The 24,361-nt window shown below is 48.0% G+C and overlaps 1 protein-coding gene across 2 annotated transcripts in view; it reads left to right on the forward strand.

The window, feature by feature from the left end:
• The window catches only part of LOC112628803 (cholesterol 24-hydroxylase), a 43,625-nt gene extending 20,836 nt beyond the window's left edge, over positions 1–22,789 (forward strand). The window contains exons 6-15 of one of the 2 annotated variants that reach the window (XM_025392050.1): positions 1,950–2,088; positions 2,871–2,981; positions 11,650–11,800; positions 11,976–12,038; positions 13,915–13,987; positions 16,730–16,814; positions 17,447–17,557; positions 20,910–20,998; positions 21,710–21,776; positions 22,045–22,789. In XM_025392050.1, the coding sequence (XP_025247835.1) occupies positions 1,950–2,088; positions 2,871–2,981; positions 11,650–11,800; positions 11,976–12,038; positions 13,915–13,987; positions 16,730–16,814; positions 17,447–17,557; positions 20,910–20,998; positions 21,710–21,776; positions 22,045–22,215 (1,060 nt within the window). In that variant the 3' untranslated portion in view covers positions 22,216–22,789. The remainder of the gene's footprint in view (positions 1–1,949; positions 2,089–2,870; positions 2,982–11,649; positions 11,801–11,975; positions 12,039–13,914; positions 13,988–16,729; positions 16,815–17,446; positions 17,558–20,909; positions 20,999–21,709; positions 21,777–22,044) is intronic. The other variant, XM_025392051.1, reaches the window with a different exon arrangement.
• Positions 22,790–24,361: the final 1,572 nt, after the last annotated feature.

Here is a 24,361-nt window from a genome sequence, read left to right on the forward strand (position 1 = left end):
AAAAAAAACAAATAATCTTGCAAATTTTACTTACCAACCATGTAAGTCAAGGGTGTTGTGGGAGCATATATGGCACTTACCTGGGGCTCAAGAGTTATTGCCTGAGGAAGTGGCCTTTGAGTGTCCATCTGGAAAAGGGAGGCATTCAGGTAGTGATGGTTGTAGGGGATGGAGGGTGAGTGCTCCAGGAGAGGGGATGTGTGTGCACCAGCCCCAGGGTGGGCAGGAGCATTGTATTTGGAGGAGCTAAAAGGCCCTTGGAACAGGAAGGCAACGTTAGAGGTCAGCAAGAAGTGGACTCCAGCTCTTAAGCTCAGATGAAGATTTTCATCCCCCTCCTAAGAGCAACAGCATGCTTCAAAGTGTTTTATGTTGCAAAGGGACCAGATGAGAGTGGAGAACCCCAGGCTCGCCTGCTGCCAGGCGTGTGCATGGGCTAGATGGGCAATGAAGAGCTGGTTACTACTTTAGTTTTTCTTCTTCCATTCTCTCTCTCTCTCTCTCTCTCTTTTTTAGAGACAGGGTCTCGCTCTTTCACCCAGACTGGAGTGCAGTGGTGTGACCATAGCTTACTCTAACCTAGGCCTCCTGGGCTCAAGTGATCCTCCTCCCTCGGCCTTTCAAGCAGCTGGGGCTACAGGAGTGTGCCACCACGCCCAGCTATTTTTTTTTTTTTTTTGGTAGAGACAGAGTCTTGCTGTGTTGTCCAGGCTGGTCTGGAACTCCTGGCCACAAGCAATCCTCCTGCTTTCGCCTTCCAAAGTGTTGGGATTTTAGGCATGAGCCCCTGGCCCTGGCCCCATTTTCTCTTTTTAAAAACTTTCTATTTGGAAATAATTTCAAATTTTCAGATATGTTTCAAGAATAAGAATAGGACAAAGAATACACATGTACTCTGTACTCAGATTAATATTAAAAGATTAACATTTCTAGAGCCGGGCATGGTGGCTCATGCCTGTAATCCCAGCACTTTGGGAGGCCAAGGTGGGCAGATCATGAGGTCAGGAGTTTGAGACTAGCCTGGCCAACATGGTGAAACCCCGTCTCTACTAAAGATACAAAAATTAGCCAGCCATGCTGGCGCGTACCTGTAATCCCAGCTACTCAGGAGCCTGAAACAGGAGAATTGCTTGAACCCAGGAGGCAGAGGTTGCAGTGAGCCAAGATTGCACTACTGCACTCCAACCTGCATAATAGGGCAAGACTCCGTCTAGGAAAAACAAACAAACAAACAAACAAACAAATAAATAGAACATTTCTTTGAATGATAAAAGCAGCATTTTCTCTTAGCAAAATTTCAGAGACATGTAATGTACAAAGTGGCAGCCCCTCCTTCCAACTCCCTTGGGGTTGCCATTTTTGTGAGTTTGGAGTGCATTCTTCTGTATGTCTTTCTAAGCTCTGTGCCTGGGAGGGAGCCATGTGGGTTGGGAGCTCTGGGGTGCAAATGGTATCTGAGGACTCATTTCCACATAGAGATGGACACCATGATTGCTCAAGGACAGGCAGTGAAGTGGGAAAACAAAATGCTGCAGCTGGTGCCCAGGGCAGGGCAGGTAAGGAGAGCAGGCAATGGGAGTAGAGGGGCAGGAGGGGAACCGGGGCTGCCCTCTCATGGACTCTAGGAGGCCCAGAGTTTCTACACTGTCATGCCCCTTTGAGATCAGGGCTGAGGGGCCACAGTGACCAACAGAGGACCTGTGGAACTGTTAGGACAAGAGCAACAGAACAGCATTCATCCTGAGTGGAGGAGAATGGTGAAACCCCAGGGTTTAGTTCAGTTACTACAACTCCAACCTGCAATCTGGGTCTCAAGGGGAGGCCAGAAAGACGGGAGGGACCACCCACCTTCACTCTGCACAGTATCCTCTCTGAGGAGAGGGAGGGCACGTGGCAGTCCACTATATTGGGCTGGCCAGTGGCCGTTGATGCCTGTGCTGTTTCTCCAGCTCCTTGGTTAGCTTAATGGAAACATTCAACGAGAAGGCTGAGCAGCTGGTGGAGATTCTAGAAGCCAAGGCAGATGGGCAGACCCCAGTGTCCATGCAGGACATGCTGACCTACACCGCCATGGACATCCTGGCCAAGGTGATGGGTGACAGTCGGGCATGGGGGCCAGGAGGGCCACATGGGGTAGAGGGGTCTCTTCTCTCCCTCTTCCCTTTCCTTTTCTCTTCCCCTCCCTCCTGTCCTCTAACATACCAACTCCTGTGTGCTTCATATATTCTGCATACATTCTGTCTCCTTGAATATTCAAAGCAACCTAGTGTGAGTTTGGGGCTACTAACTCATTCTTGAGCAAGGGACAGGTGCAGGGCCTGGCCTGGAGCTGGTCAATGGCAGAAGCAAGATTTGATCTCAGGTCTGCCTGACTCTCAGCCCAAAGGCTGCCTTCACTCGGCACTCCCTATAGGGTATGACTTGGCTCTTCACCCCAGTAGACTCAGCAGTGGCCCCAGTAACCCCAAACCCCACTTTATGTGGGGGTGGGGCAGGTCAGGGAACTGCAGTGTGGGGACAGTGACTGGATTCCTCTTATCACATTGCTATTCCTTTATCATTTTTGCTATTCATTCACTTCACTGTGAAGCTAGTATAGAATGAACACTTAAGGAAGGTTGCATTTCAGGGGAAATGCATCTTGTCAAGGAAGAAAGCTAAGTTTATTGAATAGCTACTATGAGCTACTTCATCCTCACAGCATTCCATGGGGATCAAATTATCATGGGTTCTCGTAAGCAGCTGATGATATGATGCATATAAACCCTTAACTCAGAGTCCAGGTGTCTAGCAGAATGATGCCAGGCTTTGCCCTGGATCTGCTGCCCTTCTGTGCCCCAGGGATGACCTTGCCCTTCTCTCTCCCCCAGGCAGCTTTTGGGATGGAGACCAGTATGCTGCTGGGTGCCCAGAAGCCTCTGTCCCAGGCAGTGAAACTGATGTTGGAGGGAATCACCGCATCCCGCAACACTCTGGCAAAGGTACTGCCTCAGCACTCCCTCTGGTGACCAGCCGCCAGAGCTGTTGTCTTCACTTGCTGAAGAACCTCCTTCAGTGATTTTTTTTTTTCAGAATGTGTTTTGAGTTCTGGTATGTCTGAAGTGACTTCTGAATCAGGATTTGCATGCGTTGCCTAAAGTAAAGGCTTAAAATCAAATTGGCTTAAAGTGAATTAGGAGTTAATCTTTCTCTCATGTGAAATGATCCCCAAAGCAGGCAATCTAGGATGACTATGATGGCTCCATGGTGTCAGATTTTCCGGATCCTTCTGTCTTTCTGTTTCACTGTCTCAGCACATCACCTCATTGTCATAAGATGGCTGCTGCGAAAGGTGCAGCACCCTGCCTGCCACTGCCTATGCCCACATGGGGCCTGGGAACCAATCTGCCCCATCCACTGCAGCCACCATCACCTGCACGCACTGTCCAGGGACCAGACAAGCCCCACCCACTGCTAGCACCCCTGTGCATTGTCTAGGGGCCTGAGGAATGGTCTACCATGACTGCTGCCACCAGCGCCTGCCATTGAGAGGGCCTGAGGAGAGGCCTGCCCCACTTGCTGACACTGGCCCCCACAAGCATCATCCAGGGGCCTGAGGACAAGCCTGCCCAGCCCACCACCCACTGTTGCCTGCACTCAAGCATGCCATCTGGAGGCCTGGGGATTGGCCTGCTCTGCCTAATGTAGGTAGTGCCTGTGTGCAATATTGGAGGACACCTGAGGATAGGCCCATCCCTCCTGCTACTGCTGGTGCCCACATATGCCATCCAAGGGCCTGAGCACAGGCCCATCGTAACCACTGTTGCCACCAGTGGTGCTCAAGGACTGGCCTGCCTGGCATCTCCATCCTCAGCAAAGCCTCAGCATGGCCTCCACTAACAATGACAGTCTAAGTCACTGAGAAACTCAGAGATACCACTGACACTGATTACAGCTGAAGAAATTAAACAGAAACTATGCTACTGTGCCAATCCATAATCAAATCCAAAGCACCCTACCCACCCAACACTATGGACGCATCTATAGAAAAGTATTTCCCTATGAAAGCCAATCCATAAAATTGGAAGAAGAAACTGTTACACCAGATGCACATAGGGGCAAAAGAAACATGGAAAAAACAGGGAAACGCTACACTTTCAAAGAAACACAATAATTCTCCAGCAACAGATTCCAAAGAAAATAACATTTATTATATGTCTGAAAAAGAATTCAAAATAATGACATTAAACTCAGTGAGACACAAGAGAACACAGATAAAAATGCAAAGAAATCAGGAAAACAATTCATGACCTGAATGAGAAATTCAACAGAGAGATAGATATCATAAAAGAGAAACAAACAGAAATCTTAAAACTGAGGAATTCAGTGAATGGAATAAAAATATAATTGAAAGCTTCAACAATAGACTAGATTAAGCAGAAGAAAGAATTTCTGAACTTGAAGAGAGGTATTTTTTGAAATAACCCAATCAGACCAAAAAAAGAAAAGAAAAGAAAAGATTGAAGAAAGTCTTTGTGACATATGGGACAGCAGTAAGTGACCAAATATTCCAGTTCCGGGAATTTCAGGAGACGAGATGGGCATAGGCATATGAAACCTATTTAATGAAATAATAGCTGAAAACTTCTCAAGTCTTGCAAAAGATATAGACATCCAGGTACAGGAGATATAGAGATCCAGGTATAGTCGTGCTTTGTATAATGATGGAAGCTCAAAAATCTCCAAGTAGATTCAACCCAAAAAGGTCTGCCTTCTCCAAGGCACATTATAGTCAAACTGTCAAGAGTCAAAGACACAGAGAGAATTTTAAAAACAGCAAGAGATAAGCATGAATTCACATATAAAGGAATCAGACTAACAGTGGATTGCTCAGTGAAAATCTCACAGGCCAGGAGAGAATGGGATAATATATTCAAAGTGCTGGAAATTTAAAACTGTCAGTCAAGATTATAGTACCCAGTAATGCTATACTTCAAAACTGAAAGAGAAATAAAGTCTTTCCCAGACAAGCAAAAACCGAGGTAAGTCATCACTACTAGACTGGCCCTACAAGAAATGTTTAAGGGAGTTCTGCATCTGGAAGTGAAAGGATAATCTCTATCATCGTGAAAGCACATGAAAGTATAAAACCCACTGATCGAGCAGATCAGCAAATGAGAAAGAGAAAGGAGTTAAATATTACTATTACAGAATGTTTACCAAATTGCAATGATAAACAGTAAGAGAGGAACAGGCATAAAATATATACAGAACAACCAGAAAACAATTAACCAAATGACTAGAATAAGTCCTTACATATCAATAATAATCTTGAATGTAACCAGATTAAATTCCCCCACTTAAAAGACATAGATTGGCTGAATGGATAAAAAAAATTACCCAACTGTATGCTGCCTACAAGAAACTCACTTCACCTGTAAAGACACATGCAGTCTGAAAGTAAAGGAATGGAAAAAGATATCCACACAAACACAAGCCAAAGCTGTCAGGAGTAGCTATAATTATATCAAATAAAACAGACTTTAAGTCAAAGACTGTAAAAAGAGACCAGGTCATTATATAATGATAAAGGGATCAATTCTGCAAGAAGATAAAATACTTCTAAATATATTGGCACCCAATACCAGAGCACCCAGAGATAGAAAGCAAAGATCTAAAGGGAAAGATAGACTCTAATACAATAATAGCTGGGGACTTCAACACTCCACTCTCAGCATTGTACAGATCATCTAGACAGAAAATCATCACAGAAACATTGGATTTAACTACACTTTAGACCATATAGACCTAATAGACATTTGCATAACTTTTCATCTAATAGCTGCAGAATATACATTCTTCTCATCAGCACATGAAAGATTATCCAGGATAGATCATATGTTAGGCCACAAAAGAAATTTCAACAAATTTTAAGAAATTCAAATCATATCAAGTATCTTCTCAGCACAATGGAATAAAACTAGAAATCAATAACAAGAGAAACTTTGAAAATGGTACACATACATGGGAATTAAACAGTATACCCCTGGATGACCATTGGGTCAATGAAGAAATTAAGCAGGAAACAAAAAAAATTCTTGAAACAAATGAAAAGGGGAACACAACATACCAAAACCTATGTGATATACAGCAAAAGCAGTGCTAATAGGGATATTTATAACAGTAAACATATCAAAAAAAAAAAAAAAAGGAAGATTTCAAATAAACAGCCAAATGATGTATCTCAAGGAATTAGAAAAGTAAGAACAAATCAAACCCAAAATTAGTAGAAGGAAATAAATAATAAATATCATAGCAGAATTAAAGGAAGTAAAGACTAAAAAAAATACAAAGGATCAATGAAGTGCAAGGTTGATTTTTGGAAAAGATAAACAAAATCAATAAACCAATAAATAGACTATCCAAGAAAAAAAAGACCCATATAAATAAAAGCAGAAACTAAAAAGGAGACATTACAACTGATACCACAGAAATACAAATGACCATTACAGATTTTTATGAACAACTCTACACTAAACAATTGGAAAACTTAGAAGAAATGGAATTCCTGGACACATACACCCTGCCAAGATGATTGAACAAGGAAGAAATAGAAAACCTGAACAGACCAATGGTGAGTAATGAGTTTGAAATACCGATAAAAAGTCTTCCACATTTATGCAGCCAACAGACACATGAAAAAATGCTCATCATCAGTGGCCATCAGAGAAATGCAAATCAAAACCATGATGAGATACTGTCTCACACCAGTTAGAATGGTGATCATTAAAAAGTCAGGAAGCAACAGGTGCTGGAGAGGATGCGGAGAAATAGGAACACTTTTGGCGGGACTGTAAACTAGTTCAACCATTGTGGAAGACAGTGTGGTGATTCCTCAAGGATCTAGAACTAGAAATACCATTTGACCCAGCCATCCCATTACTAGGTATATACCCAAAGGATTATAAATCATGCTGCTATAAAGACACATGCACACGTATGTTTTTTTTTGCGGCACTATTCACAATAGCAAAGACTTGGAACCAACCCAAATGTCCATCAATGATAGACAGGATTAAGAAAATGTGGCACATATACACCATGGAATACTATGCAGCCATAAAAAAGGATGAGTTCATGTCCTTTGTAGGGACATGGATGAAGCTGGAAACCATCATTCTCAGTAAACTATTGCAAGGAAAAAAAACCAAACACCACATGTTCTCACTCATAGGTGAGAACTGAACAATGAGAACACTTGGACACAGGAAGGGGAACATCACACACCGGTGCCTGTTGTCGGGTGTGGGGAGGGGGGAAGGATAGCATTAGGAGATATACCTAATGTAAATGACGAGTTAATGGGTGCAGCACACCAACATGGCACATGTATACATATGTAACAAACCTGCACATTGTGCACATGTACCCTAGAACTTAAAGTATAATAATAATTTTAAAAAGTCTTCCAACAAAGAAAAGCCCATGACCAGATGTCTTTACTGCCGAATTCTACCAAACCTATAAAGAAGAACACCAATTTTTCTCAAACTATTCAAAAAAATTGAAGAAGAGGAAATTCTTCTTAACTTATTCTATGAGGCCAGCACTACCCTGATACCACAAACAGACAAGGAAACAATAAAAAAAAAAAAGAAAACTACATGCCAACGTCCCTGATGAACACAGATGCAAAAATCTTCAACAAAATACTAGCAAACAAACCTAACACAACAACACATCAAAAAAGTAATTCACCATGATTAAGTGGGATTTATCCCAGGGATGCAAGGATGGTTCAACATATGCAAGTCAATAAATGTTATACATCATATTAGCAGGATGAAGGAAAAAAACATATGATCATCTCAGTAGTTGCAGAAAAAGCACTTGATAAAATTTAACACCCCTTCATTGTTAAAAACTCTCAACAAATTATGAATAGAAGGAACATGGCTCAACATAATGAAGGCTGTATATGATACACCCACAGCTAACATCATACTTAGTGGGGAAAAACTAAAAGTCTTTCCTTTAAGAACTGGAACAAGATAAGGATGCCTACTTCATCACTCTTATTCAACATAGTACTATTAATAGAAGTGCTAGCCAGAGCAGTCAGGCAAGAGAAAGAAATAAAAGACATCCAAATTGGAAAAGAAGAAGTCAAAGTGTCCCTCTTTGCAGAAGACATGATCTTATATTTAGAAATTCCTAAAGACTCCACCAAAAAACTCTTAGAACTGATGAATGAATTCAGTAAAGTTGTAGGGTAAAAAATCAGCATACAAAAATCAGTAGTAATTCTATACACCAATAATGAACTAAGAAGAAACCAATAAAGCAATCCCATTTACAGTTGCTATGTAGAAAATAAAATATCTAGGAATAAATTTAACCAAGGAGGTAAAAGACCTATACAAGGAAAACTACAAAACACTGATGAAAGAAATTGAAGAAGACACAAACAAAAAACATCCCATGCTCATGGATTGAAAGAATTAATATTGTTTTTAAAATGACCATACTACCCAAAGCAATCTATGGATTCAATGCAATCTCTATCAAAATACCAATGACATTCTTCAGAGAAATAGAAAAAACAATCCTAAAATTTTCATGAAACCACAAAAAAGCCCAAATAGCTAAAGCAACTGTGAACGAAAAGAACAAAGCTGGAGGCACCACACTACCTGATTTCAAAATATCCTGTAAAGCTACAATAACCAAAACAGCAAGGTATTGCTTTAAAAAATAACAACAGACACATACCAACATAACAGAATAGAGAACCCAGAAATATATTCATGTATGTACATGAAACAGACTTTCAACAAAGGTGCCAAGAACATACACTGGGGAAAGGGCAGTGCTGGGAAAACTGGATATCTGAATGCAGAAGAATAATAAACCAGACCCCTATCTCTCACCATATACAAAAATCACCTTAAAATGAATAGACTTGGCCGGGCGCAATGGCTCATGCCTGTAATACCAGCACTTTGGGAGGCCGAGATGGGCGGATCACGAGGTCAGGAGATGGAGACCATCCTGGCTAATATGGTGAAACTCTGTCTCTACTAAAAATACAAAAAATAGCTGGGTGTGGTGGCACACACCGTAGTCCCAGCTGCTCGGGAGGCTGAGGCAGGGAGAATTGCTTGAACCTGGGAGGTGGAGGTTGCAGTGATCCGAGATTGTGCCACTGCACTCCAGCCTGGGCAACAGAGCGAGATTACGAGACTATGAGACTACGTCTCAAATAATAATAATAATAATAATAGACTTAAACATAAGACCTGAAATTCAAAACACTAGGAGAAAACATAGGGGAAGTGCTCCGGGACATTGGTGTAGGCAAACATTTTATAGCTAAGACTTCAAAAATACAGGCAACAACAACAACAATAGACAAATGTGGCCAGGCATGGTGGCTCGTGCCTGGAATCCCAGTACTTTGGGAGGCCAAGACAGGCGGGATCACTTGAGGACAGGAGTTTGAGACCAGCCTGGCCAACATGGTGAAACCCTGTCTCTACTAAAAATACAAAAATACAAAAATTAGCCAGGCATGGTCGTTGGCACCTGTAGTCCCAGCTACTCAGCTACTCAGGAGGCACAGGCAGGAGAATCACTTGAACCCATTTGAACCCGGGAGGCGGAGGTTGCAGTGAGCCGAGATCACACCACTGCACTCCAACAGGGCTGACAGAGTGAGACTCCATCTCAAAAAAAAAAAAAAAAAAAAGATGTGACTATATTAAACTAAAAACGTTCTGCACAGCAAATGAAACAACAGAAGGAAGAGACAACTTGTTAAATGGGACAAAGTATTTGCAAACCACCCATCTGACAAGGAATACGAACAACAACAACAACAACAACAACAACAAGCAAATAATTCCATTAAAAAGTTGGCAAAGAATCTGAATAGACATTTCTCAAAAGACAAATGGCCAAGAGGTATATGAAAAAATGTTCAATGTCACTAATCATCAGATAAATGCAAATCTGTGAGATATCATCTTACCCCAGTTAGAATGGCTATTATCAAAAAGACAAAACATAACAGATGCTGGTGAGGACAGAGAGAAATGGAACTCTTATGCATTGTTGGCAGGAATGTAAATTTGTATAGCCATTATGGAAAACAGTATGGAGGTTTCTCAAACTAAAAAGGGAACTACCATATGATCCAGCAATCCCACTACTGGGTATTTATCCAAAGGAAAAGAAATCAGTATATCAAAGGGACACCTGCACAATAGCCGAGATATAGAATCAACCTAAGTGTTCATGAACAGACAAATGGATAAAGAAAATTTGGTGTAGCTGGGCGCGGCGGTTCATGCCTGTATTCCCAGCATTTTGGAAGGCCAAGGCAGGTGGATCACCTGAGGTCAGGAGTTCAAGACTAGCCTGGCCAACATGGTGAAACCCCATCTCTACTAAAAATACAAAAAATTAGCCAGGCATGGTGGTGGGCACCATGCTACTCAGGAGGCTGAAGCAGGAGAATCCCTTGAACCGGGGAAGCGGAGGTTGCAGTGAGCTGAGATCGCACCATTGCACTACAGCCTGGGCAACAAGAGTAAAACCCCGTCTCAAAAAAAAAAAAAAAAAAAAAAGGAAAAGAAAAGAAAATTTGGTGTATATACACATGGAATTTTCTTTGCCCATAAGAAAGAATGAAATCCTGACATTTGGAGCAGCCTGGATGGAACTGGAGATCATTATGTTAAGTGAAACAAGGCAAGACCAGAAAGACAAATAGTGCCTGTCCTCCCACATTTGTGGGAGCTAAAAAAGTTGATTTCATGGAGGTAAAGAGTAGAATGATAGTTATTAGAGGCTGGGAAGGGTGAGTGAGGGGATGAAGAGAAGTTGGTTAATGGTACAAACATACGGTTATATAGAAGGAATAAGTTTTAATGTCAGTAGCAGAGTGGGTGACTATAACTAACAGCAAGGTATTGTGTATTTGAAAAATAGGGAGAAGATTTGAAATGTTTCCAACACAAATGATAAATGTTTGAAGTGATGAATATCCTAAATATGCCAATTTGACCATTGCACATTGTATTCGTGTATCAAAATATCACATGCACCCCATACATGTGTATAATTATTATATATCAATTAAAATATATAGATTTTTTTAAAAGATTGCTGCTGCAGCTCCACATATCACCTCCTTATCCTAGGAATGAAGAAGTAAAAAAGGGGAAAAGTGATAGCTGAGTTCATCTCAGGGCCCCCTCCTGTTCCCTGGGACTTCGGCCTCTGAGCTTGCAGACCCCAGTACCGCCCCGTCTTTTTGGCGGTTGATCGCACTCTACTTCCTTCTGCTTGGGACTTCTTCCTTCGATGCAAGCCTAACTGCCTCCACCCATCAGGGGTCCATTTTTACCTTGCAGGGCTACGTGGATGTTTTAAGCCATCCCACCCACCACTGCTAAGGATTTGGTGCAGGAAAGGGAGCCTGAGGCCTGGGCCCAGTTTGCCATCTTGATCCAGTCTCCCTGGCTGCTTCATCTTTTCTAGAATTTCTCACATTCTACTGACGTCCCGGCTTGCCAGTGCTGCTGAAGTCATTTCAGGGTGGTGGGGGAGAGGGGAGAGGGAACATGCATGTTCACTTGGCCATCTGGAGCTGAAACTCTTGTTTAGTTCCTGCCAGGGAAGAGGAAGCAGCTCCGGGAGGTCCGGGAGAGCATTCGCTTCCTGCGCCAGGTGGGCAGGGACTGGGTCCAGCGCCGCCGGGAGGCCCTGAAGAGGGGTGAGGAGGTTCCTGCTGACATCCTCACGCAGATTCTCAAAGGTGCGAGGGCCCCCTCTGCAGACTGGGGAGGGTGGGGTGGGCCGGGACATCCCCCAGGTGATTCATCGCCTCTGGCTCTGTTTGGCTTAAGAGGAGAAACACAGTTAGTTCTTTATGAGCTGTGGGGAAAGGGAGCAAATATTTGCTGGGAACTGAGACTCTCCTTGTCTTTCAGCTGAAGAGGGGGCCCAGGACGATGAGGGTCTGCTGGACAACTTCGTCACCTTCTTCATTGCTGGTTTGTAGCTTTAGTAGTGACCAAGGGCCCGGAGCTCTGCAGAAATACTGCAGACCATGGATCCCTCAAATCCAACTCTCTGGGATTTTGGGGGCTATCTGAGCAGAGCTCACCATAGGACTAGGGGGCTGGGCTAAAGGGAGCAGAAACCCCTTCTTCTTGCTGTCTTGGGGGCATCTGACCTGGTAGTGCAGCTGGCAATTGTGGGGATGTGTGAAGCTGGCCTTTCAGCTGCAGAGAGCTTGGCTGTGTGAATGCAGGCTTCCCCTCACTCAGAATTTGTGGGGAGGCCTGCATTAGACTGGCACAAAAAGAGATGCTAAGCAGCTTCATTCGTTTGCTCATCAGATATTTCCTGAACATGGTTCTTCACCTAGAAAACTCCTCTTCACCTGTCAGCGAGCCCTCACATGCCTCCTCCTCAGGGAAGCGCAGGCTGCCTCAGGCCCTCAGCTAGAAGCTGGCTGCAGGCCTGGAGCTCCTCCCCACCACCCACCTCATAGTGTTAAGCTGTTCATTTATTTGTGGTAATTGAGTGAGGTCTGTTCCCCACCAGACTTGATGAGCAAAGGGTCAGGTTGTTTAGCTCACCTCTGTTCTGCCAGGGCCCAGTGCGGTAGCTTCCCACGAACATTGACTGAAATACACAAACAAATGGTTGACACTAGGCACTGGGAAGATGGAGGTGAACAAGATGAGGGACAGTTCCTAGTCTAATGGCAGAGGTGGACAGACAGAGACAAGTACTGATGGACGAAGAGGTCTACAGGTGAACGGCATGGAGGAAGGCCCTTTAGGTGGGAGAAGCACTTGCAGATGCCCCAGGAGATTAGAAATGGCCAGTGTTAAAGCAAGGCTGCAGGGCGCCATTCCCTGCAGTGGATAGAAGGGACTTGTGGAACCAATGGCTGGTCCTCTTCCTGCAACTGGAAACCCAGGTCCTGGATGAGGCTTCTGGACAGACCTAGCCTCAGTCTCCTCATCTGTAAAATGGGGGCCTTGAGGAACTCTCCAGGCTTCTATCCAACCTTCCAAAGAGGGTGTATTAATCCCGTCTCATCCCTCCAGTCTATCCCTGAGCCCTGCGTCCAGATGCTATGGGGGACTGGCCGAGGGCAGGGTGGGTTGTGTCTGTCTTTCCCTTTGCCTGTGAGGAAACTGAGGCTGAGGAGGGAAGTGGCCTCCTATAGTCACAGCCAGCGATGCAGAGCTGGGGCCAGGGCTGCTCTGTTCTCCCACCCCGCTTCCCAGCTGAGGGCTCCGCTGGCTGTGTGACTGGCCCATCTCCACACCCTAGGAGCTGGGCCCTTCTTCCCAGCTCTGACTTGCTGTAAGATACAGGCCCTTCTGCATTCAAGCGGAGCCCCTCAAGCACCTTGGCTGGCCAGTGGTTGCCACCTGGTAAGCCACCTACTCCTTCAGAGTAAACTCATGTCTGTTGCCTCTCAGGCTAACTTGGAGGGGTTGACTTTATCACCTTGGCCAGAGCCTGCTAAAAGTCAAAATCTGCCTCCCGAAACGTCCGCCACCCCTCATAGAACCTCAGGGTCATGAGGGGCTTTTGTGTGCGCGCTGCAGCATGGGAAGGAGAGGCCTTGGGCTCACCGACTTTGAATTGTGTCCCTCCCCACTCTCCCTGCTGTGTGACCAGAGACCCATTCGTCTCCACCTCCACTTTTTCTTCTCCAAAATGGAGGTGAGCACCTCCCCGGGCCAAGTGAGACCCAGATGATGGTTCAAGGAAGGGGCTTTTAGACCCAGATGCATGGGGGCAAATGCCATTTACTTGCCAGCACTGGCTGGCATAGAGGCAGACAAACTGTCTCCTTCATCCTGTGGCCCCACGTGGAGCAGCCACTGTCCACCCTTCCCACAGGTCACGAGACCTCTGCCAACCACTTGGCGTTCACAGTGATGGAGCTGTCTCGCCAGCCGGAGATCGTGGCAAGGTACGGGGGGTGATCTTGGGACTGGCAAAGGGGTCTGTCTGATGTCTTGTTCCTGAGGGCCACCTGTCCCTACCTCCCGTGGTTGAGTCCCCTCAACATGCCCTGCTTCCCCCGGGCCTTGGCACGTGCTGTTCCCTCTCTTGGAAACGCTCTCCCTGCTTTTCCCCTGGAGAACACGCCTCCTCCTCCCACTCCTCTTCTAGAAAGGGCTTCTCGGATCCCTAAAGGAGCCACCCATGTTTTCCCTCGGAGCCTCCTCCCAACTCATGAATGTGTTTCCCCGGGACTATTTCATCATGTCTATTCAGCTATGAGACCGGAAGCTCCAGGAGGGCGGGACCGTGGCCTTTTCCCTCCCCACAGTGTACCCAGTGGGCCAGAGCCTGGCAGTGATGATGGAGCAGAATCCCTGCTAATGTGCCAAGGGCATGCTTGTCTTCTGACGGCAAGACAAAGGAGGGCGTCCCTGGGGAGGTGGCATTTGAGTCAGGCCATTGGTTTCCTGAAATACAAACAGGCTCCCTCCAGGACAGTTACATGGAGTGGCTGAAGCAAGTGTCAGAGCTCTCAGAATGCACCAACGGGCTCGGTGGGAGCTCTGGGGAGGTGGGGTCAGGCCTTCAATTACCATTATTAGTCATCAGCAGCATAGAAGGGCGGAAGTGAACATACAATCGTTCTTGGGTTTAAAAATAAGTATAATAGTAATAAGCATTTCATATAAAAATTTTGGGAAAAGCAGAAAAGTTATAATAATAGTAAACCCACCCATGGCACCACCCCCCAGAGCCAATTCACTGTTAACTGCTGAGTGCCTGTTCAGCACCTTCTCACCTACTCATGGGCAGCTTTGCTGTGTTTTGTCACCTGCTGTACAGCTGGCTTTTATTCCCCATGCGCCTTGTCACAGCATTGCCCACCTGATTGTAACCTCCTCCCAAATCCACTCTTTTTAAAATTGTGGTAAAATATATATAACATAAAATTCTACATTTTCATTGTTTTTAAGCACACAGTTTAGTGGCATTAAGGGCATTCACATTGTGAATGCCATCCCCCTCCACTGTTTTTTGTTTATTTTTGTTTATTTTTTATTTTTATTTATTTATTCTTTTTCTTTTTTTTTTTTTGAGACAGAGTCTTGCTCTGTCGCCCAGGCTGGAGTGTGATCACAGCTCCTTGCAACTTCCACCTCCCCGGTTCAAACAATTCTCCTGCCTCAGCCTCCAGAGTAGCTGGGATTACAGGTGTGCACCACCACACCTGGCTAATTTTTTTTTTTTTTTTTTTTTTGTATTTTTAGTAGAGACAGTGTTTTGCAATGTTGGCCAGGCTGGTCTCAAACTCCTGGCCTGAAGTGATCCACCCGTCTTGACCTCCCAAAATGCTAGGATTACAGGCGTGAGCCACTGCTCCTGGTCTCCGTCTCCAGAACTTTTTCATCTTCCCAAACTGAAAATCTGTCCGTTCTCCCCTCCTCCACCACCGGTAACCACAATTCCACTTCTGTCTCTATGCGTTTGTCTATTCTAGGTGACTTATATAAGTGGACTCATACAGTATTTGTCTTTTATGTGACTGGCTTATTTTACTCAGATAGTGTCCTCCAAGTTCATCCATGTTGCAGTATGTGTCAGAACTCCCTTCCTTTTTAGGACTTACTAATGTTCCATTGTAAGATCTCTCCCATTTTGCATATTCATTCATCTGTCCATGGATACCTGGGTTGTTTCTTCCTTTTGTCTATTTTGAATAATGCTGCTATGAGGATGGGTATACAAATATCTTTTTAAGTCCCGTTTTTCAGTTGTTTTGAGTTTACACCCAGAAATGGGGTTGCTGGATCATATGGTGATTCTATTTTTAATTTTTTGAGGAATCACCATATCGTTTTCCATAGCCGCTGAAACATTTTACATTCCCACCAGCAGTGCGCAAGGGTTTTTTCTGGTTTGTCCACATCCTCGACAATACTTTTGTGTTTGAAATGGAGTCTTGCTCTGTTGCCAGGCTGGAGTGCAGCAGCTCTATCTCTGCTCATTGCAACCTCCACCTCCCAGATTCAAGTGATTCTCATGCCTCAGCCTCCCAAGTAGCTGGGATTACAGGCACCCGCCACCACTCCTGGCTAGTTTTTGTATTTTTAGTAGAGACAGCGTTTCACCATGTTGGCCAGTCTGGTTTCCTACAGCCAATCCCAAACATCAGACACAAAGGGTGGATGTTTTAGGGCCCCTGGAACATGGTTCCTAATGGTTTGGGCACTGTTTTGGATCTGGCTGTCATTGGATCTCTTTAACAGTCTTTGGGCTGGGTGTGGTGACTCATGCCTGTAATCCTAACACTTTGGGAGGCTGAGGCAGGCAGATCACCTGGAGTCAGGAGTTCAAGACCAGCCTGGCCAACATGGTGAAACCCTGACTCTACTAAAAATACAAAAATTAGCTGAGCATGGTGGTGAGCGCCTGTAATCCCAGCTACTCAGGAGGCTGAGGCAGGAGAATTGCTTGAATCCTGGGGGCAGGGGGCGAAGGTTGCAGTGAGCCAAGATTGCACCATTGCACTCTAGCCTGGGCGACAGAGCAAGACTTTGTCTCAAAAAATAAAAATAAAAGTAACAGTGTTTGCGGATGGGGAGCCCCATGCGTCTGTCTTCACCATTCCTTCCAATGTCCCCTTCTTAAAGCTAAGTTGGGGAAAGGCTCCCTTTGGAGATGAACTTGTCTTTGTCTTATCCCACAGGCTGCAGGCCGAGGTGGATGAGGTCATCGGTTCTAAGAGGTACCTGGATTTCGAGGACCTGGGGAGACTGCAGTACCTGTCCCAGGTGTGGGGAGTAGGAGGGAAGCTTCTGGGCAGTGTGGGTGATTCATGTCATCAGGCCTGCTGCCTCCCAGGACCTTTTAGGACAGTGGTTTTCAAACTTTGCTGCATAGGAGACTCCCCTAGAAGATTTAAAGTATCCCGAGGCCCAGGCTGCCCAAGACTAATGATGTCAGAGTCAAGGAGCTCCCCAGGCCATCCCAGTATTCAGCTTAGCTTGGAAACTGGCCCTTTAGTAAATCATGCCGTATTTGTGCTTCCCGGCTAGGCTGGAGTTCCAGATCCTTAAGCTTTTCCTGGTGGAGTCAGGCTCAGCAGCACCTCCCCGAGCTGCTGCAGCACAGCAGGAGGCCTTTCGGGTTCTGCTGTGGCTCTCTGGAATGGTGGGAGCCCTGATTCCTGGTCCCAGCTCTGCCATTGTGGCCTTGCACAGCTCCCTTCTCCTTCTGGACCTCAGTTTCTCCATCTGCCACGTGATGGTGAGACTGATGTCCCGGGGCCTGGGACCCAGGCCAGGGTGAGGGTATACATTCAGCCTATGGGTGGGAAAGAGAGGGGTCCCAGGCATGCCACTGGCCAGCATGATCTGTGGCCTCTCCCGACTTCTCTTGTTATCTCCCCTTGTGGCTTCTCTAGGTCCTCAAAGAGTCGCTGAGGCTGTACCCACCAGCATGGGGCACCTTTCGCCTGCTGGAAGAGGAGACCTTGATCGATGGGGTCAGAGTCCCCGGCAACACCCCGCTCTTGGTTGGTGGAGGCCCTGGGGGCCCTGGGGTGGGCTGGCCTGCTTGCCCCAGTGGTGGTGAATTTGGGACTCACCAGGGGAGCCCGTGGCCCCGTTCCCATCACTGCGCTGGGCCTTGCTGGCTGCCCTGTTCTTTCTCACGGAGTCTCACCATAGCCCTGTGAGGGCTTTTTCCCCTCCTCACACTGTTCAGCAGAAGATTACAGCAGGTCATTCTGGAAGGGAGGTGCCCCTTTTACAGCTGAGGACACTGAGGTTCAGAGAGGTTTGGTCACTTTCCTGGGGTCATACAGCTGGCGAAGAGCAGATATGGAAAGTGCCCAGTTTCACAGTTGACCCAAACTTGTCCTGGTTCTTTCCCTCCTCGCACTTTATAACTCTCTCTCTCTCGGCTTTCTCCCCGGACCTCCTTTACCTTGTGTCTCTTTGTTTGCTTACTTGTTCATTTATCTATTCATCCAGGCATTTATTCATGTATAATAGCCCCTAAACCGCCCCCCCCACCAAACCAGGAAACTAGGATGTAGTCACTCCCTGCTCTTCTGAGAAGGAATCACTAATCTGAATTGTATGTTTGCCATTCCCTCGTGTGTGTGTGTGTATGCGCCTGTGTGCACTCATGCAGTAATATGTTGTAGGACTTGCTTTTTGACTCAGTATAAAGATTGGTAAGATTTGTGTAGGCTTCTCTATGGGGCCGTGGGACAACCACCATTGCTGATCAATTCTCAGGTGACAGGCATTTGAGAGGTGCCCAGTTTGTCCCTATTATGAGCACCACAGCAATGATGCCATTTCTGTCTGTGTGCCAGGAGCAGTGTGTGAGCAAGCTCCTCAGGCATGTACCCAGAAGTGGCAGTGCTGGGTTGTAGGACCTGCAACTGTTCAGCTTTACAGACTAATGCCACATTGTCTTCCAAAGTGGCTGCACCAACTTAGACGCCCACTAGTGGTGAGGGAAAGCACCTGCTGTTCTTTATTGTCTCCAACACTTAGCATGGTTCAATTTTGTATCTGCTGCCATCCAAATATGTGTTTAAAAAAAAGTATTTCACTGTGGTCTTGATTTGTGCTTTCCTGATTACTAACTAGTTAACAGTGAGCATCTGACCCTGTTTTCTCTGTCTCTGAGATGTGGGCTCAGTTTCCCTTTTGGGGTAGTGTGTTTTTTCATATTGCTATGTAGAGCTTTATTTTATTTTATTATTTTTTACAGCATACATTTATTAATTATTATTTTTATTATTAATTTTTAGATGGAGTCTCGCTCTGTCCCCCAGGCTGGAGTGCAGTGGCGCCATCTCCACTTATTGCAACCTCTGCCTCCTGGGTTCAAGCAATTCTCATGCCTCAGCCTCCCAAGTAGCTGGGATTACAGGTGCACACCACCACGCCTGGCTAATTTTTGTATTTTTAGTAGAGATGGGGTTTCACCAGGTTGGCCAGGCTGTTATCAAACTCCTGACCTCAAGTGATCCACCTGCCTCGGCCTCCCAAAGTACTGGGATTACAGGTGTGAGCCAGCGTGCCTGGCCCTGGAGCTTTACTTTAAAAACTCATGTGTTCATCTTTTGTCTGGTATGTTTGTCATCTTTGTGGCTTGTCTTCATTAATGTGTTTTTGATGATCTACATCTCTTAATATTTTTAACAATTACTTCTTTTGCTTTGCCTTGTTTAAGAAATCCTTCTCTATTCTGAGTTCAGGGCATTCACTTACATTGTCCTCAAACAATTTTACATTTTTCTTTTCAAAGCTGAGCTTGTAACTACCTAGAATTGATTTTGTGTGTGGTTTCAAGGCAGGGACCCATCTGTATTGATTTGCCAGGGCTATTGTAACAAAGTGCCACAGACTTTGGCTTAAACAACAGAAATTTATTTTCTCCCAGTCCTGGAGGCTAGAAGTCTGAGATCAAGGTGTTGGAGATCAAGGTGTTGGGAAGCTGGTTTCTTCTGAGGGCACACTCCTTGGTGTGCAGACAGCCACCTTCTCCCTGCGTCTCCACGTGTTCTTCCTTCTGTGTGTCTGTGTCCTAATCTCTTCTTATAAGGACACCAGTCAGGTTGGATTAGGGCCCATCCTAAGTACCTCATTTTAAGTTAATCACCACGTTAAAGACCTTGTCTCCAAACACAGCCGCATACTGAGGTACTGGGGGTTAGGACTCCAACATGTGAATTTGTTGGGGACAAAATTCAGCCCATGACAGGATCCTTTTTATTTTTACCTATGAGGAAGGAGGAGCCCCAGCCCCTGCTTGCAGCCCCTCTCCTCCCAGGGCTCTGCCCCACTTCCCCCAGCATCCATCCAAGCCTCATCTGTGGCCACTCTGTCATCTGTTTTGCCGAGCTTTCTTTTGAATACCCCTGTATCAATACCACTATGCCATAATGGCCATCTCCTTAGATCCCCTTAAGCTGGGAGGGGAGGCCCTGTGGCTCACTCTCAGCTTGGGGGTGCCACCCTGTGGGCTTTGAGTGGGCAGACTGGGCTCCATCCCCAGCTCTGCTGCTGGCTGGCTGGGTCATCTCCATCAGGCCTTCGGCTTCCTCTTTGTTAGGCTGGGGGGAGTGGTGATGGCACCCAAGCCACAGCCTGTCAAGAAGCGTCAGTAGGATGACGTACATCATGTGCCTGGCAACAATCCCTGGCACATCGCAGGTGCCCTAAACCCAGCCCCCGTGCCTGATGCTCCCACTCACTTGCTGGAGCTCAGCTCCAGCGCTCCCTGTACCCTCTGCTGCGCTGACCCCAGCACAGAGAGCCAGGGGTGGAGCAGGCTCAGGAGGAGATTTTGTCCCAGTGTTTGGAGGCCAAGGACACAGAGTGAGCATCAGCCCCACTCAGGAGGAACCACACATGCAAGTGGACGGCTGGTGGGGTCTGCAGCTCCTCCACTCCCACCCCTGCCGAAGCAGGCCTTGAGTTGAAGAAAAACTGAATATAACAGTTCTCAGGATCTAGAGGAAGTTGGCCTCACAGAGTCAGATCTGAGTTTGAATCTCGATTTGGCCATTTATTTGCCTGGTGACTTCAGGTGAGTCACTGAGCCTCTCTCTGGGTCTCAGTTTCCTCATCTGTAAAATGGGGATAATGATGGCTCCCCCACAGGGCTGTGCCCAGCACAGGATGACACAGTATGCCCAGCTGGCACAGTCAGCTGTCCTTGCTCTTAAGGGATTTTCTAGGGGGCCAGTACAATCGACACCTACCTAGATGGGGGTGAAGCCATGGGGGGAGGAGAGTGGGACCCACTCTGCTCCGAGTAGCCCTGTTGGGTGGCCTCAGTGGCTCAAGAGGTGCCAGGGGAACAACCTGGGAACCAGAGACGAGCGGACCCTTTGCCCGCAGTTCAGCACCTATGTCATGGGGCGGATGGACACATACTTTGAGGACCCGCTGACTTTCAACCCCGATCGCTTCGGCCCCGGAGCACCCAAGTAAGTCCCTCCTCGAGCTGCCCATGAGTGGGGCTGGTGGGAGAAGGACAGACACAGCGGCCTCTGGTCTGAGCCAGAGGCGCCCGCTTAGCCCACATAGCCTTCCAGATCCCTGTGAGGTGGCTGTAGAGGAAATCACAACTCAGAGAGGTTAAGTAACTTGCCCAAGTGGCAGAGCAGGGGTCTGGCCCCAGCTCAGTCTTGTTCTAAAGTCCATGCTCACAAGCAGCACCAAATACTGGGAAGCTGGGTGATTTCACCTCCCCAAACCTTGAGGTTCCTGTCTGAGAAATGGGACCATCCGTGGCTGCATCTGGAAGTTGCTGTGGGGGTCAACACGTTAACGTACCAAAGCCATGGTGGGAAGAGCTGGACTCCACAGCTTGCCCGAGTTCAGATCCAGGCTCTGCCCAGAGCTGGATGTAAATTTATGACCTGGAGTGAGTTGCTTTGCCCCTCTGAGCCTCAGTTTCTCCACGTGTGAAATGGGACAACATAAGCTCCTTCCAGGAGGGTAAAAGGAAGAGAAAAAGAGAGAATGCAGATCCAGCCCTCGGCAGAGTCAGCGGTTCATGCTTTGCATGCAAAGTGCCCAGCCCCTGGCTCTAAGTCTGTGTTCATCCAGACATGGGTTAACTGCTGTCTTCCTTGTGTTGTTCCTGTGGGGATGTCTGGGGCTGCTGGCCTTGTGATTCCTCTCTTTCCCTGCAGGCCACGGTTCACCTACTTCCCCTTCTCCCTGGGCCACCGCTCCTGCATCGGGCAGCAGTTTGCTCAGGTAGGAGAGGCAGAGGCAGTGGCTGCAGGGGTGGTGGCTCATCCTGAGCCAGGAAGCATCTCAGAACCCCTGCTCTGGGGCTGCTGGGCTGTGGGCTCGGGACCCAGCGGAGCCAGACCCAGACGACTGGCTGTGTTTTGCACAGAGGAGAGTGCGAAACACAGGAGGCCCTCCAGGAGGAGAGCTGGCTGTGACATTTGCTGCTCTTTCACTCACTCATTCTGTCTTTGCTTCTTCATTCCTTCCTCATTTTGTCTGCTGGGCCCAGATGGAGGTAAAGGTGGTCATGGCAAAGCTGCTGCAGAGGCTGGAGTTCCGGCTGGTGCCCGGGCAGCGCTTCGGGCTGCAGGAGCAGGCCACGCTCAAGCCACTGGACCCAGTGCTGTGCACCCTGCGGCCCCGCGGCTGGCAGCCCACACCCCCACCGCCCCCCTGCTGAGGGGGCCCCCAGGCAGGATGAGACTCCTCGGGCAAGGGCCGTGCCCGCCCACCTGTTGCCCACGGCCACCCACCCTTCTACCCTGTCCCATCCCCTGGGCCACCCTTCACGCTGGCTTCCAGCAGGCTCTCTGCCAACTGCCTGCTTCACACCCCTCAGCGCTCCCTGTCACCTGCGGACTCCACGGCCCTTCCTGGACTGGCCCTTGCCCAACTCTCAGCCACCACCATTGTCCCTACCACTGAGCCCTTGCACAGGCCACTTCCTCAGATGAGACACCCTAACTCTTGCTCACTCCCTAAAGCCCTCTTCAGGTGTCACCTCCTCCAAGAAGCCCTCCTTGCCACCCCCAGCCGGGTCAGGGGCCCCTCCTCTGTGCTCCCTCAGTCACCTGTGCTACCTCTAACACCACACTGACCACACTGTATTGTGAGTGTCCGTTGATGTGACCAATTGCCCTCCCAGGCTGTCAGCGCCTCAAGGGTAGGGTCTGTGTGTGATTCGTCTCTGAGCCCCCTGTGCCCACCCGGGGCCCGGCACAGAGTCGATGCTCAATAAATGTGTGTTGACTGCATGAATGACCTGGAACCAGGCCATGTGCTCTCGCCTCGGCTTGCTCATCTGTGAAAAGGGGGAGATGTGGAGGCTGGCAGAGCTCTGGAAGCTGCAAGCCCGCAGGTGCCCCAGAGATGCCCCGACAATGCTGCTTGGGAGAGACTGCCCCAGGTTACCCGCCTGTTCCTGTGCTGTATTCGTGGCCATGTCCCTGGGTGCTGTGTGAGGTTGGGACTGGGTGGGTGACTGGCTCTGACAGCTGGATTTGAGAGGTCAGGGAGGCCCCTGAGCCTCTCTTGGGAGCAGCTTGGTGGAGCTGCGCCCCGTGCTGCCCTCCTGACCTGGCAGCGGGGCAGGGCAGGTAAGACTGCAGCCCTCGTGGTGGTGATGGGGAAAAGCCATCCCTTCCTCCCCAGGACCGTGTCCTCTGAGCCCATCCAAGGAAGACGTCCTGCCCCGAGTTTCTCCTTCAGTCATTGGGAGCTTGTCTTTGTGCAGAGAGAAAAAGCTGCCCTTGTGGCCAGGCGTGGTGGCTCACGCCTGTAATCCCATCACTTTGGGAGGCCGAGGCAGGTGGATCACCAACATGGCGAAACCCTGTCCCTACTTAAAAATACAAAAATTAACCGGGCATGATGGTGGGTGCCTGTAGTCCCAGTTACTTGGAGTCTGAGGCAGGAGAATTGCTTGAACCCGGGAGGCAGAGGTTGCAGTGAGCCGAGATCGTGCCACTCTACTCCAGCCTGGCGACAGTCAGACTCCGTCTTAAAAAAAAGAAAAGAAAAAGCTGCCCTCTCCCCTGCCTGGGCCATGTGCCCCCTGGAAAGACCCCTCCCCACACAGGGAAGGCACAGATGTGTGCTGGCCCCTGATGTGCATTGTCGGTCTCCTTCGGTCCTTGCCGCAGTCTTGAATGATGGCTCCAAGGGATGGTCCCATCAAGCAGATGAGGACACTGAGACTCAGGGGCGTAAGTGACATGTTCATTACAGGTGGGGCCTGGGGTGGCTCTGAGAATGGAGGAAACAAGTGTTTGGGTTCCCAGCCTACCCCTCTCCCCAGCCCAGGTGGGGGATGCACACCCCAGCCTCTGGGCAGAGGGTTGGGCCCCCGGGACGCCTCCAGAACTGCAGCGTTCTTGCAAAGAGAGGGTCCTCCTGCTCCCCTAGCACCTCGCCTGACCATGTAGGTACCTGGCCAGCCCCTCATCAAGCTGCACCCTCCACCCCCTCCATTTCCAGCTCCCTGTCTGGGGGGACCCCAAACTCACCACCCACTCTGAGAATGGTATGCCCGGGCTCAGCCTCCAGATCAAACTCACCCCTGGCCAGAAGCAGCCCCTTCCCACAGCCACCCCAAATGCTGCTATCTCCCAGCATCCTGTTCCCAAGCCCCCAGCCAGGCACTGTTCCCCGACCTGCTCTGCTGTGCCCCCCTCCCCTGCCCCCTGCAGCCCTTCTCTGAGGTTCACCAGTACCCACATGCCTGCCCCTGCTTCCCACAGTTCATGCCCTCTGCCTCCTGCTGTGGCTGGACCCGGTCCCCATAGGACAGCACCTCCTTCACAGTCCATCTAAAAGGACCACAGGCC

This window comes from Theropithecus gelada, chromosome 7b (genome assembly GCF_003255815.1).
Source record: "Theropithecus gelada isolate Dixy chromosome 7b, Tgel_1.0, whole genome shotgun sequence".
NCBI classification, from domain to species: Eukaryota; Metazoa; Chordata; class Mammalia; order Primates; family Cercopithecidae; genus Theropithecus; species Theropithecus gelada.